Consider the following 14,275-nt stretch of genomic DNA (forward strand, 5'->3'; position numbering starts at 1 on the left):
AAAGGAAAAAAAAGGAAGTTAGAGCAAAAGAGGTTAAAAGACAGAGAGAGAAAGAGACAAAGAGCAACAAAGGAGGAGAAAAAGAGAGACATAGAGAGTGAGAGACAGAGTGGGAGAAAAGGGGTGGAAAAGAGAGAGAGAGAGAAATAAATACAAGTACAGTGTCTTTGTTCGAGGCACCTGGCTTTGGCAACATCAAGTTGACATATTTCAACCTGCAGTTTGTTTTTCTCTTGCGCTTCTCTGAGTGTTGTCTTGCGGGCCGGATTCAATCCCTTAGCGGGCCTGATTTGGCCCACGGGCCGCCTGTTTGACACCTGTGGTTAGGACAAGAGTAATATCCCGTGCTGTGCCTCGGGTGTCCATTGAACGTTTTTGTCTGTTTGTGCCCATCGACAGCTGTCGGTTGCACACACCCCGGAGTAGGCGGGGTTGCCATGACGACAAGCCGGACGCCGGTGTGCCGGGCTACGTTGCCGTGGCAACCGTCACACGTTGCTACGTGGGTGTTCAGGTCAACCGGAAGTTGGAGTGCCCCGAGATGACAAGAAGAAGATCCGAAGGATTTCCAACAAGGATTATGTGAGAGAGGGAAAGTGACAGGTTTTAGGACCGTGCGACCAGCATCTTTGAGGAGTGGCTTCCGTTTCAGGAAGTATATATTTTTTTCATAATACAATGTGAGCTTATTTATCGGCATTACATATTTTATATAGTTATCTTTACGTTTTTTTTTCCCCCATGTCAATAAACGCATCTTATTCTTTAAACAGGGTTTGTACAGGTGCTTGAACAGCAAAATTCACGTCAGTTTATACGATCCATTAGACAAAAAAATATCGTCCACATAGATAGTAACATCTCAAATGAGCACAAAGTAACTGCTAGCAGCAAGACAGTGAATTTGTTTTATTGATCAAAGTCAACACCAACAAAAAAAACTTTTGATCGGCACTACACATAGATCAAGGTGCTGCCTGCGGACAACAGGGCGCCCCCTAAGGACAGTAGAGGTGTCACCTGCACTAGAGTCATTGTGATTTTCTAGTAAAATGATTTTTTTTTTAGCGGTTGACTGAGTCTAGTTGATGAATAATTGTAGTAACTTGGTAATAACATAAGTTGTTTTGGAAATGCATATCAAACTGTGTGCCCTTTGTGCTAATTTAGTAACAAAAAAGTAAAATATCTTCTCTTTTGAGTACATGTTAACAATGCTCAACTGAGTTCAAAGAGCCCTTATGCTTTATTGTCTACTGGACCTATCTGCTTTTATTTTAATTTTCCCGGAACTGTACAGGACCAAACCATTTGGTTCCCAGAATGGGGGCTGAGGGAGTGCTAGAGAGCTACGTTGTCAGTTTTTGTGTTTCTTTCTTTTGCCGTTTTCATTCTACCTTAAAGATCGGATGCGTAGTTTGAATCGTCCCTAAAATGTAGATTATATTTTTCTATTCAGTATGTGTTAACGATGCCCAACTGAGTTCAAAGAGCCCTTATGCTTTCTTTTCCATTGCGCTTATCTGCTATTTACTGTCAAATTCGGACCATAAGCCGCACCCAGTACATTTTTAAAGAAAAAAAAAAAAAACATTTTGCACATACATAAGCCGCACCTGACTATAAGCCGCATGTGCCCACATTGAAATACAAGATATTTACAAAGAAAGACACAGTAGACAGAAAAAGCTTTTATAATATACGGTACCTTAACGTTTCGTCAGTGGGACGTCAAACTTTTCATTAAAAAAACGTGTCACTGAAATATATCATGCCTGGATTCACGATAATGATAACCATTTCAAAATATACTCATCAGAGAAACATCACGATCAGTTTGAAACTAGATACACGAAAACTATGAAGCCGGCGTAACTCCCTTGGCCGTCTTCAACTTCTTTGATTGTCTGTAAAAATGTCTCAGTTACATCAAGGGCTATTCATAGAATCCAACCGTGTCAAATATTGCCTCAAAAACACAGCATAATGCCAACAGATCAAAAAAATCCGCCTAAAAGCATGTCTGCTTCATTGGATGTTGATTTTTGTTATCGGTTTGTTTGGCCGCATTATTTCCGTTTATGAATAAAGAGACTAAAAGAAGAGTTGAACCGATCATGTCTAAGAAATGCACATACTTGCACATGCATCATGAATGAGCTGACTGAGGCTGAAATAATGACAAGCCAGGAGATGGCGGCAGAGAGTAACACATTTTTAAACTTAGAATTGACTTTCCTTTCGCTACAGTTTGACGTCAAATGCTTTTATTCAGAAAAAGAACAAGAAAATTGTATATAACATAGACCAGGGGTCGGCAACCTATGACACGCGTGCCACTGCTGGCACGCGAGGGGTTAACCAGTGTCACGCGGGCGCACGGCAAAATAATGTTTCGTCATGGTTGCCATGGCGCCCAATTGGCCGCGCCCGCGTGTGTCACGGTTGCCATGGTGCCCAATTGGCCCCACCCGTGTGGCGTCAGCTGCGGCTCGTTGAGAGATTGGCTTTCTGTCTATATTAAGCTCAGCGCTCTTGCGTCCTTGGTCAGCCCGTCAAACAAACTTTTACCCCACAAGACAGGGGTTCAGACGTGGATATTTCCAGTTCGGTATTGTTCCCGTTAATTTTTGTCCTTTTTAATTTCGGGTTTCAGTCTGTTTTTGTCCTGTTTGTTATTTTCTCCAGTTCTTGTTCCCGTCTAGTTTCTCCTGTTTATTTTCGAGATCCTGATTTGTTACCTATCTTGTCTGTCCCGTCCTGTCCGGTATCGACCCCATCTGTCCGGTATCAACTCGGGCAATTGGAATCGATATCGTCGCTCTCTGTCTTCCTGTCTTTCCACGCCAGACCGGCTGCCTAACGTGCATGACTCCCCATTTCCCGTAAAATAAAGGCTTGTGTGAGAACGTCACGCGATTGGGTCCTGATCCTGTTGTGGCACAGAAACTCAATTTGATTTCAGTGAACGTTAGCTGCTGGTTTCTTATCTGGCTGATGAATTATCTGATTTCTAGTTCTTCCTACAGGAGCACTCAGTGACCTCAAACAAAATGGCTATTCATTGATTCACACTGTATAATTTTCTTTTAATTCTTTTAACGGGGGTTAGAGAAATTGGAAAAGGGTGTACTGGCCCGCCAGACAACGCTGAGGGAAGTGCAAGAGAAAAGCGAGCTGCAGGTTGAAATATGTCCACTTGATGTTGCCAAAGCCAGGTGCCATTGTACTTGTATTTCTCTTTCTCTCTTTCTTTCTCTCTCCCTTTCTCTCTCTCTCTCTTTCTTTCTCTCTCTCTTTCTCTCTCTTTCTTTCTCTCTCTCTCTCTTTCTTTCTCTCTCTCTTTCTCTCTCTTTCTTTCTCTCTCTTTCTTTCTTTCTCTCTTTCTTTCTTGCCTTTCCCTTATCTTTTTCTCTTCTTTAACTCCTCTCTTTCTAGGTTTTAGATCAGGGTATGGTGTAATAATAGTGTGTGGTTTGCAATAATCTGTGGTCTGTGCAGTACTTTGAGACTTTTTGTGATTAAGGGTGTCAAAAATAAACATGACTTGAGGTTTTTGATATTACCTTGCCCTCATGTAGGTTTCAGATCAGGGTATGGTGTCATAATAGTCTGTAGTTTGCAATACTCTGTAGTCTCTGCAGCCCTTTGAGACTCTGCGATTAAGGACGTTACAAATAAACGTGACTTAACATGACTTGAGGTTTTTGAGTTTTCCCTTGCCCTCATGTAGGTTTTAAATCGGGGGATGGTGTCATAATAGTGTGTAGTTTGCAATACTCTGGTCTGTGCAGCCCTTTGAGACTCTGCGATTAAGGATGTCACAAATAAACATGACTTGAGGTTTTTGAGTGTTCCCTTGCCCTCATGTAGGTGTTAGATCAGGGGATGGTGTCATAATAGTCTGTGGTTTGCAATACTCTGGTCTCTGCAGCCCTTTGAGACTGTCCCTTCTCAAGGTTTCTAAACTTAAAACACTTCTATAGCATACGAATAACCTATATTTTATATTGACAATATCTGTGTATTATTTGCCCTCATGTAGGTTTTAGATCAGGGGATGGTGTCATAAAAGTCTGCGGTCTGTGCAGCCCTTTGACACTTTGTGATTAAGGGTGTCACAAATAAACTTGACTTGGCCGTGTGTAAATGAAATGGTCCTCCATTATTGTGAAGGGTCAAACAGGAAGCCCGCCCCCATCTTTCCACAAATTGCCAGACTGCCCATCAGTCTGCATCGTCCACCTCCGACGCTTTTGTCGCCAACCGGATGACGTCATGCAAGCGAACGTCAACGGTTCCGAAGCGGTTCCGAAGGATCGTCTTCGGGCCGCCGAGTCCTGCCTGGCGGAGCTGGAGCAGCTTCGGTGCCGGCACGAGCGAGCGGTCCGGGCAGCGTTGCGGGAGGAGCCGCAGCCGGAGAACGTCCAGATGTTGGGGACAAAACTGCTGGGTGACGTCACGCATCCACGTCCTTACGTCACGGGAATACAGGTGCGTCGTTGTTTTGCATCTGGGTGCAGTCTGACGTCACGTGACCCACATGAGTTTTCGATCAGCGCGCATAGCCGACATTTTTTCACTATCGGGGATGGGGGGGTGCTCTACGGTTCTAGTTTCTATATGAAAATAAAATCCACATTTATTGTATCTTTAATCATCCTGTGCCACAAAGAATTACGGTACGTCTTCTCTTCTACTGTAATTAGCCACTCACGGCTTGCAAGAGACACTTGCAATATCATTTTAGGCCTCCAGATGGTGCTGTTGTTTGACATAAAAAGGCTAGTGCGATATACAGTGCCGTACTTTGCATACCATAAGTCGCACCTAATATACCCCAAATTGTCCAGAAATTTGAGAGTGCGCCTTCTAATACAGTGCGCCTTATATACCTGAAAATGCAGTTAAAATTCATCGATACTGCATACAGTAACTGTTCTGCCTTTGAGAAACAGAAAGAAGTCTTTGAGTGCCCTATGGTGGTTAGAATGCTAATTGTTCATTGTAAAAATAGTGGGGGAACAATAATAATAATAATAATAATAATAATAATAATTTCCTTGTATTGTCATTCTGTGTAACAATGTACACAGAACGAAATGTCGATTGCATCTGACCCGATGCAGCCGCAGCCAAGAGAGGGCGCCGCCGACCACTTTTTAAGTCTTAGGAATGACTCGGCCGGGGCGTCATAAAAGAATTTATTTTTCTATGAAATGAATTATTTGAATCTAAATGTATTTTTTTATGTTGTATGTCAAAGAATTTCACATTTTCTCAGTATTTGAGTCAGTTGAAAAGAGGAGAACAAGTAGTTGTAATATTTATTGCACCTCACCAGCAACAGATTGATCCTACACTTGAAGTGCAACAAAATAAAATGAATCTAATTAATTAAATAAAACTCTTACTGCCATGATACAACTGGTCAAGTAGATATAGCCGACCATACTTCAAGTATTTTTCTTACAAGTCAATTGTTAAAGAATATTAAGCGGGTTTCACTCAAAGAATAAATCACAATCTCTAATCAGACAACTGCTCAAGTAGACATATGCTACTGTACTTTAAGTAGGTTCACACATCAAAAGTATAACATTCTGAGCTATTAGACATTTTCTAATCCAATGGATATCCAAATTATTGATTATAATCCATATCGATTAACATATTTAGCATTTCAATACTATGTTATCCAAATTAAGAGCCTAAAATATTCCCGTTCCCACAAAGATGTATATGGCTGATGTTATATTTTACTAGTTATTTTGTTGTTGTTTGTGTGCTCTGTACAGCCCTTTGAGACATATTGTGATAAAAAGGCTATACAAATAAATGTGACTTGACTTAACCCTAGCTCATAATATAGCTTTAATTACATGCGGCTTATAGTCCAGTACACCTTATAAATAAATTTAAAAAAATATCACAAAGGACTTATTTTGAGGGTGCGGCTTATAGTGGAGAAAGTACGGTAACTTGAATTCTGACTAGGGTCTCATACCCAATTTATTTGGAGCTAAGATCCGGGTGATGTTGGGCCAAATCAGATTTTCCCGCAAGAAAACTTCTGATAAAAATGTAATGCTTTTATATAATATTCTTTTGAACATTTTATACACAAAATAAGGCGGAAAAAGATTTAATTAATATAAAATAAATCAATAATGAATGAATCCATAACTCTTAAGGGCTGCACTTAGACGTTCAAATTAAGGCAGGGGCCTCAAATGATCATCTTGCGAGCTGCAAATGGCCCCCGGGCCGCTAGTTGGTGACCCCTGAACTAGAGCAATAAAAACGTCAAAAAGGATACCTTTTTCAAATGTGCAATGTGCAAATTGGCCAAAAGGTGGAGCTTGTCCTTGGTCTACGCAAGAAAAATGTTCTGGTTATAATAAACCATTTTTAAAATGTCTAAAACAGCAAAATAGTTCTAATTTGAATTAGTTGATGAAAACCAAAAGCAAACAAAATGAAAACAACAGTTCAAACAAGAAAAATATTTCCAAAGTAGCAATTTGCGTGCTTTCTTCATATTTTTCGAGAACTGCACGCTTTGTTTCCATGGTTATCATCTTTTTGCTTCTCCCTTTAGCAGCACTGCAACCCTTCGGACTCATAGTGAGAAAAATACTGTATCGTATTACAGACCAGCACAGTGTTTACAAAGCACCTGACATTCTGAACTAAATTAAGAGCCAAGAAGGCATTGTGGGAGGTATTTCAGCCAATAGCTTATTGTATATTTTTAGGTATGTACATATTGTTGGGAATTAATATCAAAATTTACCGTAAACCAAATTGTTCAAATTACTTATCTGACTCCATTAACCAAACACAACCTATATTCACCCAACAATTTATGCGCGCTCGTTTCTTGACGGAAAAGATGAACAGGAAAGCCGACATTTCCGCACAGGGGCAGATTTCATTTCATTAACAATTTAACTAAGTGTACTCCATCAAAAACGAATTAGTGTCGTTGGAGTCTCTGGGAAGCCTTCTTCTGAAGTCCTTTACCTCTCTCCTTTTGGCCATCTTCTCCCCGCACAATGGTGTGCCGGCTCCTCCCAGGGGCATGCCAAAGAAGCCCAACGTGGGCTCCACCACCTCGCCGCGATGTCTGGAATGTTCAAAACAACACCGAGCGTTTCTACGTCATCAGGGCCTTTTCTGCGTCTGGATGTGCTGATTATCTTACCAGCCCTTTGTCTCGTTCCCGCCGTTCCTGTAAACAACATTTTCTACTAGGGTGCCCTGAACTCGCACCACAGCCCAGCCAGTGAATATCTTTTACATTAAATGTATTTTATATTCGATCGTATGAAATCCTTTATAGTCAAATGTATAAAATCCTTCAGTATGTATGTTGTATACTGGAGAAAAAGCTGAAACAAGGGGCCAAAACACCATCTTATTCAACACAATATAAAGTGACAACTGTGTAAGGTGAGGTATCCAAGGGGCCTTCTGTGTTGGTGAGTTATTGCAGGGGTCTTCAACGTTTTTCAAGCTGAGAGCTACTTTTTGTTACTAATTAGCGAAAAGGGCATCCAGTTTGATACCATTTGTAACATAACGTGTTATTACTATGTTGTTACTATGTTATTACCAGGTTAATTGGAAGTAGGGTGAAATAGACGCAGTCAACCACTAGAAAAATCCTAGAAAATCCCAATAGTCCAGCGCTGGTGAGATATATTCAGAACAGGTCGGCGTGCACCACATTGGTATTCTACATCTCGGTGCGACCCTTCAAGAAATCCAGTGATGTTGCGACGTGAGTCTGCAGTTTTCCGGTACACAGTTTTCTTTTGTCATCCAGCTTCTGGAAAAACAAAGCAGCCCCAGATTATGATGACTCAATAAAATGAAGCACGCGCTCAACTAAAACACATTCCTTTGTGTGTTTCAGCCTTGTCCCTGGAGACGGGACGCCGGATTCGCGAGTCGGCTCCGCGAGCTGGACTGTCAAATCGGCAAACTGCGATTGGACGGCGGAGTGTCACGTGACCAGAAGGAGACGTCACATGACCAGCAGGAAGGGGACAGCAGGGCCAGTTCAGGTAAGCGGTTTGACGAAACTGGGCAGCGTTTTGGGCTTACTGATGATGATATTAATGTGTGTGCGTCAGGATTCTCCGAGCTTAGCGATGCTGTGTCCTCGTCCAACTCGTCCAATTCCATCTTTGGTGAGTGTTTCTGTGCCCCCCTAGGGCTAATTTTGATGTATATTATTGTCATAACTTAGCTTAATCGTTTGTAGCATTCTTAAAAAGTAATATTTTCTCTATTAGGTTTGTGTTAACGACGCCCCATTGAGGTCTTTATGATTTGTTATCCACCGAGCCTATCTACTTTTATCTTACTTGAAGCAGAGGCAAGGGGTATTTCATGCGCGTCCTCTGTGTTTTTTGTTAGTGTAGCCTGATAGCCTGAAAATGGTGGGTGTAAGAAAAGGCTTGTTTTAAATACAGGGTGCATGAGTGATTTTATCCTCGTCTTCAGAGTTTTTGTTAGGGTAGCCTGAATATTTAAAGTAAGAAAATGCCTGCTTCTAGTAGAGTCCAAACGCCAACCCAATTTATTAACCCATAGGTTTTCATGTAGCTTGTACTCGTAACTTTTGACCTGGAGGTTTTTCTGTAAGCCTTTGGATTTGCACTCGTTTTTTGACCTGAGAGTATCCCAGTAGTTTTTGGGTTTGTACTTGTAGCTTTTTGACCTGTAGGTGTTCCCGTAGCTTTTTGATCTGTACTCGTAGCATCTGTGTTTTTTTTTCTGTGCTTGGTTCATAAACTGTACAGTTTTTTGTAATTTGCTCCTCTATTCAACTATTGAAGTTTTAAACCTATAGAAAAATAGTGCACAAAACAACCGAATAGTCTATAAACTAAAACAATAAAATAACTTGATAATAAACAAAAATACCCACAAATGTATTCTATACACCTGAAAATAAGAAGATACTCTTTTCCTTCCACCTTATCCAAAAATCATATTAATTTTGGACTTATCATACAATTTTTCTATCCATAATTAGCTCAGGAGGTAGAGCGCTCGTCCTGGGATCAAGAGGTCGCAGGTTCGATTCCCAGCTCCTCTGTTATATGTCGAAGTGTCTTTGGGCAAGTAAACGGATTTTCTAGTGGTTGACTGCGTCTATTTCACCCTGCTTCCAATTAACCTGGTAATAACATAGTAACAACATGGTAATAACACGTTATTTTACAAATGGTACCAAACCGGGTGCCCTTTTCGCTAAGTCCCTCATGTCCCCAATAGCAGGTAGTTGCCTTGCATGGCAGACGCCGCTATCGGTGTGTGAGTGTGTGTCTCAATGGGTAAGTGTGAAGCACATTGTAAAGCGTGATCAAATGGTCATGGCTTCGATTCCCAGATCCTCCGTGTTATATGTCGAAGTGTCCTTGGGCAGGACACTGAACCCCTAATGTCCCCCGATGGCAGGTAGTCGCCTTGCATGGCTGACACTGCTATCGGTGTGTGAGTGTGTGAATGGGTAAGTGTGAAGCACATTGTTAAGCGCTTTAGGAGGTCTTCATGAATTTAAAAGCACTGCCCCCTAGAGTAGAGGTAGAGTTGAACATATTATTTATTTATTTTCAGGGGTTTTTTCCTGTACTTCTGCAGTACTTTCCGCTCCCCTTATTAATGATAAATTTGGTTTCACGTTCATGTCAATTTTGTTTTCAATGATGCAATGTTCAATTAAAAAAAAAAATGATTTAAAGAAATATAGGAACTGTCCTGTTATTTTAACATACTTAGTTGCTTATAAATCACGTGATACATCAATAATCTTATTCGTTGCCAACGCTCTTAAAAATGGATTTTAATCGATGAGTTGTTGCAGCCCAAAAACGAATACGTTTCCAGGTATGAGTTGCCATTTTACAGGTCCAAATCGACAGTTACGGGTACCGATCATAGCTTTTTGACCCGTAGGTATCGCCCCGAATCATCAACAGCTGAGGTTTATTTGTGCACACACAAGGAACACACAAATCGATACATTTATGGCTACAATTCGACAGTTACGGGTACGGTTACCGTAAAATCCGGACTATGGAGCTCACCTGATTATAAGCCGCACCCACCACTTTTTAAGTGATTTTCCACTTTTGTACTTACACAAGCCGCACCTGTGTATAAGCCGCGTGCGCCCACATTAAAGCTTGTGACACGATCACAAGTTTAACCCAGACCAGGCTGTAAGTTCCACGATTGTGATTTTGTAGAGATTCATTGTTCTATATTCTTTATCAATTATCCATTATCCGTCAAATCATAATACACTACAAAGCCAATAGGTCGAGACACTTGCTCCTAGCCAAGAGGCTGAGTCAAGGTCCTAGCCTCCTAGACCCCAACCGATCCAACAATCCAAAAGTCAATAGTACACAATCCTAGAAACACAGTTGGCATCATAACTGGAAAATGATATCCGTAATTAACGTATGATGCAAACTTGTAAAGTCCGGGTCCCGTTGAAAGTAATCCGAGGAAACAAAATGTATATTTCCAAAGTTAAGGGTGGGAAAAATATATATCCACTATTGTCCGCTGCGACAACAGACAGATCTACCAATAACTCAGCTTTACCCCACTTCCCATCAGCCCGCGTTTGCTCCACCCCTTCTTTTTGATCCGCCCGTAGAACACATAACAGAATACATCTCTAAAATAAATACATTACAAAAATATACAGTTGCAAATACATATTATACATGGTTACACATATTTACGAAGACGGTACACCGAGAGTTTTCAAAGCTTCAATAATAATATAACTTTCATCCCAAACCGTGCCTTTGAAAGGTACCAACACGCTAGTAGGATCACGCTCGCAATGCATCAATCGTATCCGTCAAAATAAAGCATCTCGTAATTGTGAAACTCACGGTAAATCGTCCTCAACTTCCTCCTCATAACTATCGCCATCAAGGGCGTCTTCCTCATTATCGGAACGTACCTTTACATAACAGACAATGTATGCATGAACTTAGAGGTTACAGTCTTCCTCGGCGCATATATTCTACCGGTCTTAATCCTACCTTTTATACTCCAGCGCCCCTGGTGGCCGTTAGAAAAATTACATAAATTGGCCGCTTCACTGAATAAGCCGCAGGACTGAACATTTGGGAAAAAAGTAGCGGCTTATAGTCCGGAATTTACGGCAATTTTAAAATATTTTTTCCTATTTGACCGCTATCCTGCTCCGTAGAGGAATACTGTCCCAGAAAGACGGAATTAAATCCGATTTTTTTTTTTGTGTTCCAGATGAGGGCGGGGCTTGTTCGACATGTGACATCCCACTTCCTGCTTTAGAATTGCGCCTTTCACCGCCCAATACCCCCTGCAACGTTTTGGTTTCAAAAGCGAACGAAGCGGGCCGGTCCCGGGGTCCGACCGCCGTCCCTGCTCCAGAAAGGCGGTCCCAGGTGGTAAACAGGACCAAGGATTCAGCCGGATCCGCGTCCTCTAAAAACCACTTGGACCACTACATCTACCGTCTGCTTCAGCGCGGAGCCCCCCTCCCTCGCTCCAGCTGCCCCAAAACAAACGCCAAATGCGGTTCTGAGAGTACCCGGTGCCAAATTTTGAACGCGGAACCCCACAACAAGGAAGTGCATAGATCTGCCGTCCTAGCCAGACCCCGCCCCCCAAACCAGGACAAGGAAGTCCCTCGTCGTAAGCGTAACCCGCCCAAAAGCCGCCGCGCTACCAGGGACGGGTTCAAGTCCCGACTTGGACCGGAAGACCCCGCCTCCGTCACCGTAACAACCGGCCGAAAAACCAAAGGACCGCTTTCGGGATCCAACCCGGATGTCCATCGCCGTGGAAACAATCGTAAAACCAAGCGGGGACTTCAGAAGAAGCGAATCACAAAAAGCGACTCGGAATATTCCGCAGAGTGCGCCTCAGATCGTTTTCCGGTCGATTTTGCGGGAGGTCGCCGGACCGGGGAGGGCGGGGCCGCCTCCAAGGTGACTGGAGGAGGCGGGGCCTGTGGAAAAGGGGCGGGGCAAACCTCGGTTAAGATAAAAGCTTCTCGTCGGCTTAAAAAGAAAATTCTGCGCTTTCGCTCGGGATCCCTTCGACTCATGATCACTGTTTAAAAAGCCCATTAGCTCGTGCTAACTGTTAGCTTGAAATCATTGAATGAGGGGGTGGAGTCAGATTAAGCCAATTGGATTGGCTAATTGAGAGCTTGTGAAGCACCGCCCCTTGTGCTAGGTGAACTTGTGTTTTTTTTTTTTAGAACCGATTTACCCGAGCTAGCTTGCTAGCTTAGCACCAACATTTACGTAGACACTGTTTTGTTGTCTGAAATGTGCCTGAAAAAAAATCGGACTTGGAGGATGAGCATTACTGGGTTTCTTCTACCAAATAAAAACTGAATGTTCTTCTAAAAATATTTGATTTTTTTTTTTTTAATATAACAAATCCTTTTACAAATCTTACATGTCACAATCATTTTAATATTTTTTGTGCAAAAAGCCAATTTTGGAATACTGACAGCTAGTTTTTGTAGCTATTTTTATTATCATAGTGAGTCTGGAGGTTAACAAAAAAGGGGCAATAGCTTAGTTATAACTTAAAATGCAGTCGTCGCTGCTCTTTAGGTGTTCACCACGTGCCTGAGCAAAATTAAGGCCTTCAAGCTAGCTAGCATACCCCGTTACATAATTTTTTTAACAATATTAGAAACAAATAATTACTACTATTATGAACCCTTTCAAAAATATTAAAAATTAGCAAAATTATATTTCAGACTGTGACCGAGCTAACATGCTAAACGCAAAAATTACAACATTCGAGAATCTGCCTAGCTAGCGTAGCTCATTTGTTTTTCTAGCAAAATAAGAGACAAAAACTACCACTACTATGTAGATTTTTCTCATTTTACAAATACAATCTGAAAAAGTTTTAAAATGTCTAAATGATATGTGAGCTTGTGACTAAGCTAACACGCTACATGCAGTCATCACTGCTTTTTAGGTGTCAAGAACGTGCCTGAGCAAAATTAAGGTTTTCAATATTCCAAACCTATCTGTTAGCCTGTGGCTAAGGACACCCACAGTTCTTTTTGTCAGCCTAGCTAGCGTTGCCCAGTGTATTTATTTTACTAGCAAAATAAGAAAAACACTACTACTAACGTACATTTTTTTTTCCTCATTTTTCAAAATGATTGAAATTTACCAAATCTTGCTGTTAGCTTAGGGCTACGCTAACATGGTATAATCAGGCGTTGCTGCTTTTTAGGTGTTCGAGAGATGCCTGATCGAAATCATGACTTTCAAGACAGTGACATTTCTTTTTGTCAGCTTAGCTAGCATAGCTCATTTGAATGTTTTTTCTAGAAAAAGACAATTACTACTGCTACTACTATTAAGTATATTTTTCTCATTCGACACATAAAAAAATATGCATCATTTTCAGTGAGCTTGCAGCTAAGCTAACAGGCAATCTTCGTTGCTTTTAGGTGTTTGGAACGCGCCTGACTAAAATGACAGCCTTCAAGACTCCAACAATTTTTGGTAGTGTAGCTGGTTCAGCTGGTTTTACTCGTGCCTGTCGCAGTTTGTCATTGCATTATCATTTTGCTAACATTTTCTTCGTTAATAAATCTTTTGTAGAATTTAACCAAACGTTGTTATGGAGCAGTGATTCTCAACTTGACTGAGCCAACACCAATTTATGGAACGAAACGATTTTAAAGCAGATGTAGTCCAATATATTCAGCTTTTTCATAATACATAACCACTGGAAAAACCAAAAGTACTTCAAGTACAGTATATACTGTCAAGTAAGCCTAGATCGCATATAAGCCCCCCCCCCAAAAAAAAACTACTTCCTCATACTAAAAGAAATGTCTGATGAAAGAATTAGTAAAACGTGTACTTAAAAAAAATATTATAGAAAACTAACATACTGGTAAACAGGGTTGGGTAGGGTTACTTTAACTTGATTACTTTCAATGACTTTTGGATTACTCCGATACCAAATGTGCTAATAATAGACAAAATAAACTAAATATGAATAAAATGATGACTCACAACACGTGGTAAGCTTTCTCTCCTGGCTTTGATCTCTTTGATCTCCGGCAAAACAAACATAAAATGCGACAGAAATAAAATGAAAATCAATCCAAACAGCTTGCCGACATCATTTTTGCCATTCCATGTATTCCGTTACTCCCCAAGCCTGCACAAAATTTACTGTAGTCATTTTATTCCTATTTAGT

The 14,275-nt window shown here is 41.2% G+C and overlaps 3 protein-coding genes across 4 annotated transcripts in view; 2 read left to right on the plus strand and 1 right to left on the minus strand.

Moving 5' to 3' along the window:
• The window catches only part of kiaa0586 (KIAA0586 ortholog), a 27,837-nt gene extending 25,078 nt beyond the window's left edge, over positions 1–2,759 (plus strand). For both annotated transcript variants that reach the window (XM_088353889.1, XM_088353890.1), the window contains exon 24: positions 400–2,759. The gene's annotated coding sequence lies outside the window, so the exon portion shown is untranslated. The remainder of the gene's footprint in view (positions 1–399) is intronic.
• A 1,286-nt stretch (positions 2,760–4,045) lies between these two features.
• Positions 4,046–12,948, plus strand: dact1 (dishevelled-binding antagonist of beta-catenin 1). Its single transcript, XM_088353897.1, has 4 exons — positions 4,046–4,494; positions 7,922–8,072; positions 8,142–8,198; positions 11,308–12,948. Exons 1-4 carry the CDS (start codon positions 4,150–4,152, stop codon positions 12,144–12,146), a joined length of 1,392 nt encoding a protein of 463 aa, XP_088210023.1. The 5' UTR covers positions 4,046–4,149; the 3' UTR covers positions 12,147–12,948.
• The window catches only part of jmjd7 (jumonji domain containing 7), a 33,145-nt gene continuing 24,936 nt past the window's right edge, over positions 6,067–14,275 (minus strand). The window contains exon 10 of the mRNA XM_088353893.1: positions 6,067–7,834. The gene's annotated coding sequence lies outside the window, so the exon portion shown is untranslated. The remainder of the gene's footprint in view (positions 7,835–14,275) is intronic.

This window comes from Urocampus carinirostris, chromosome 15 (genome assembly GCF_059441175.1).
Source record: "Urocampus carinirostris isolate Australia breed hairy pipefish chromosome 15, RoL_Ucar_1.0, whole genome shotgun sequence".
NCBI classification, from domain to species: Eukaryota; Metazoa; Chordata; class Actinopteri; order Syngnathiformes; family Syngnathidae; genus Urocampus; species Urocampus carinirostris.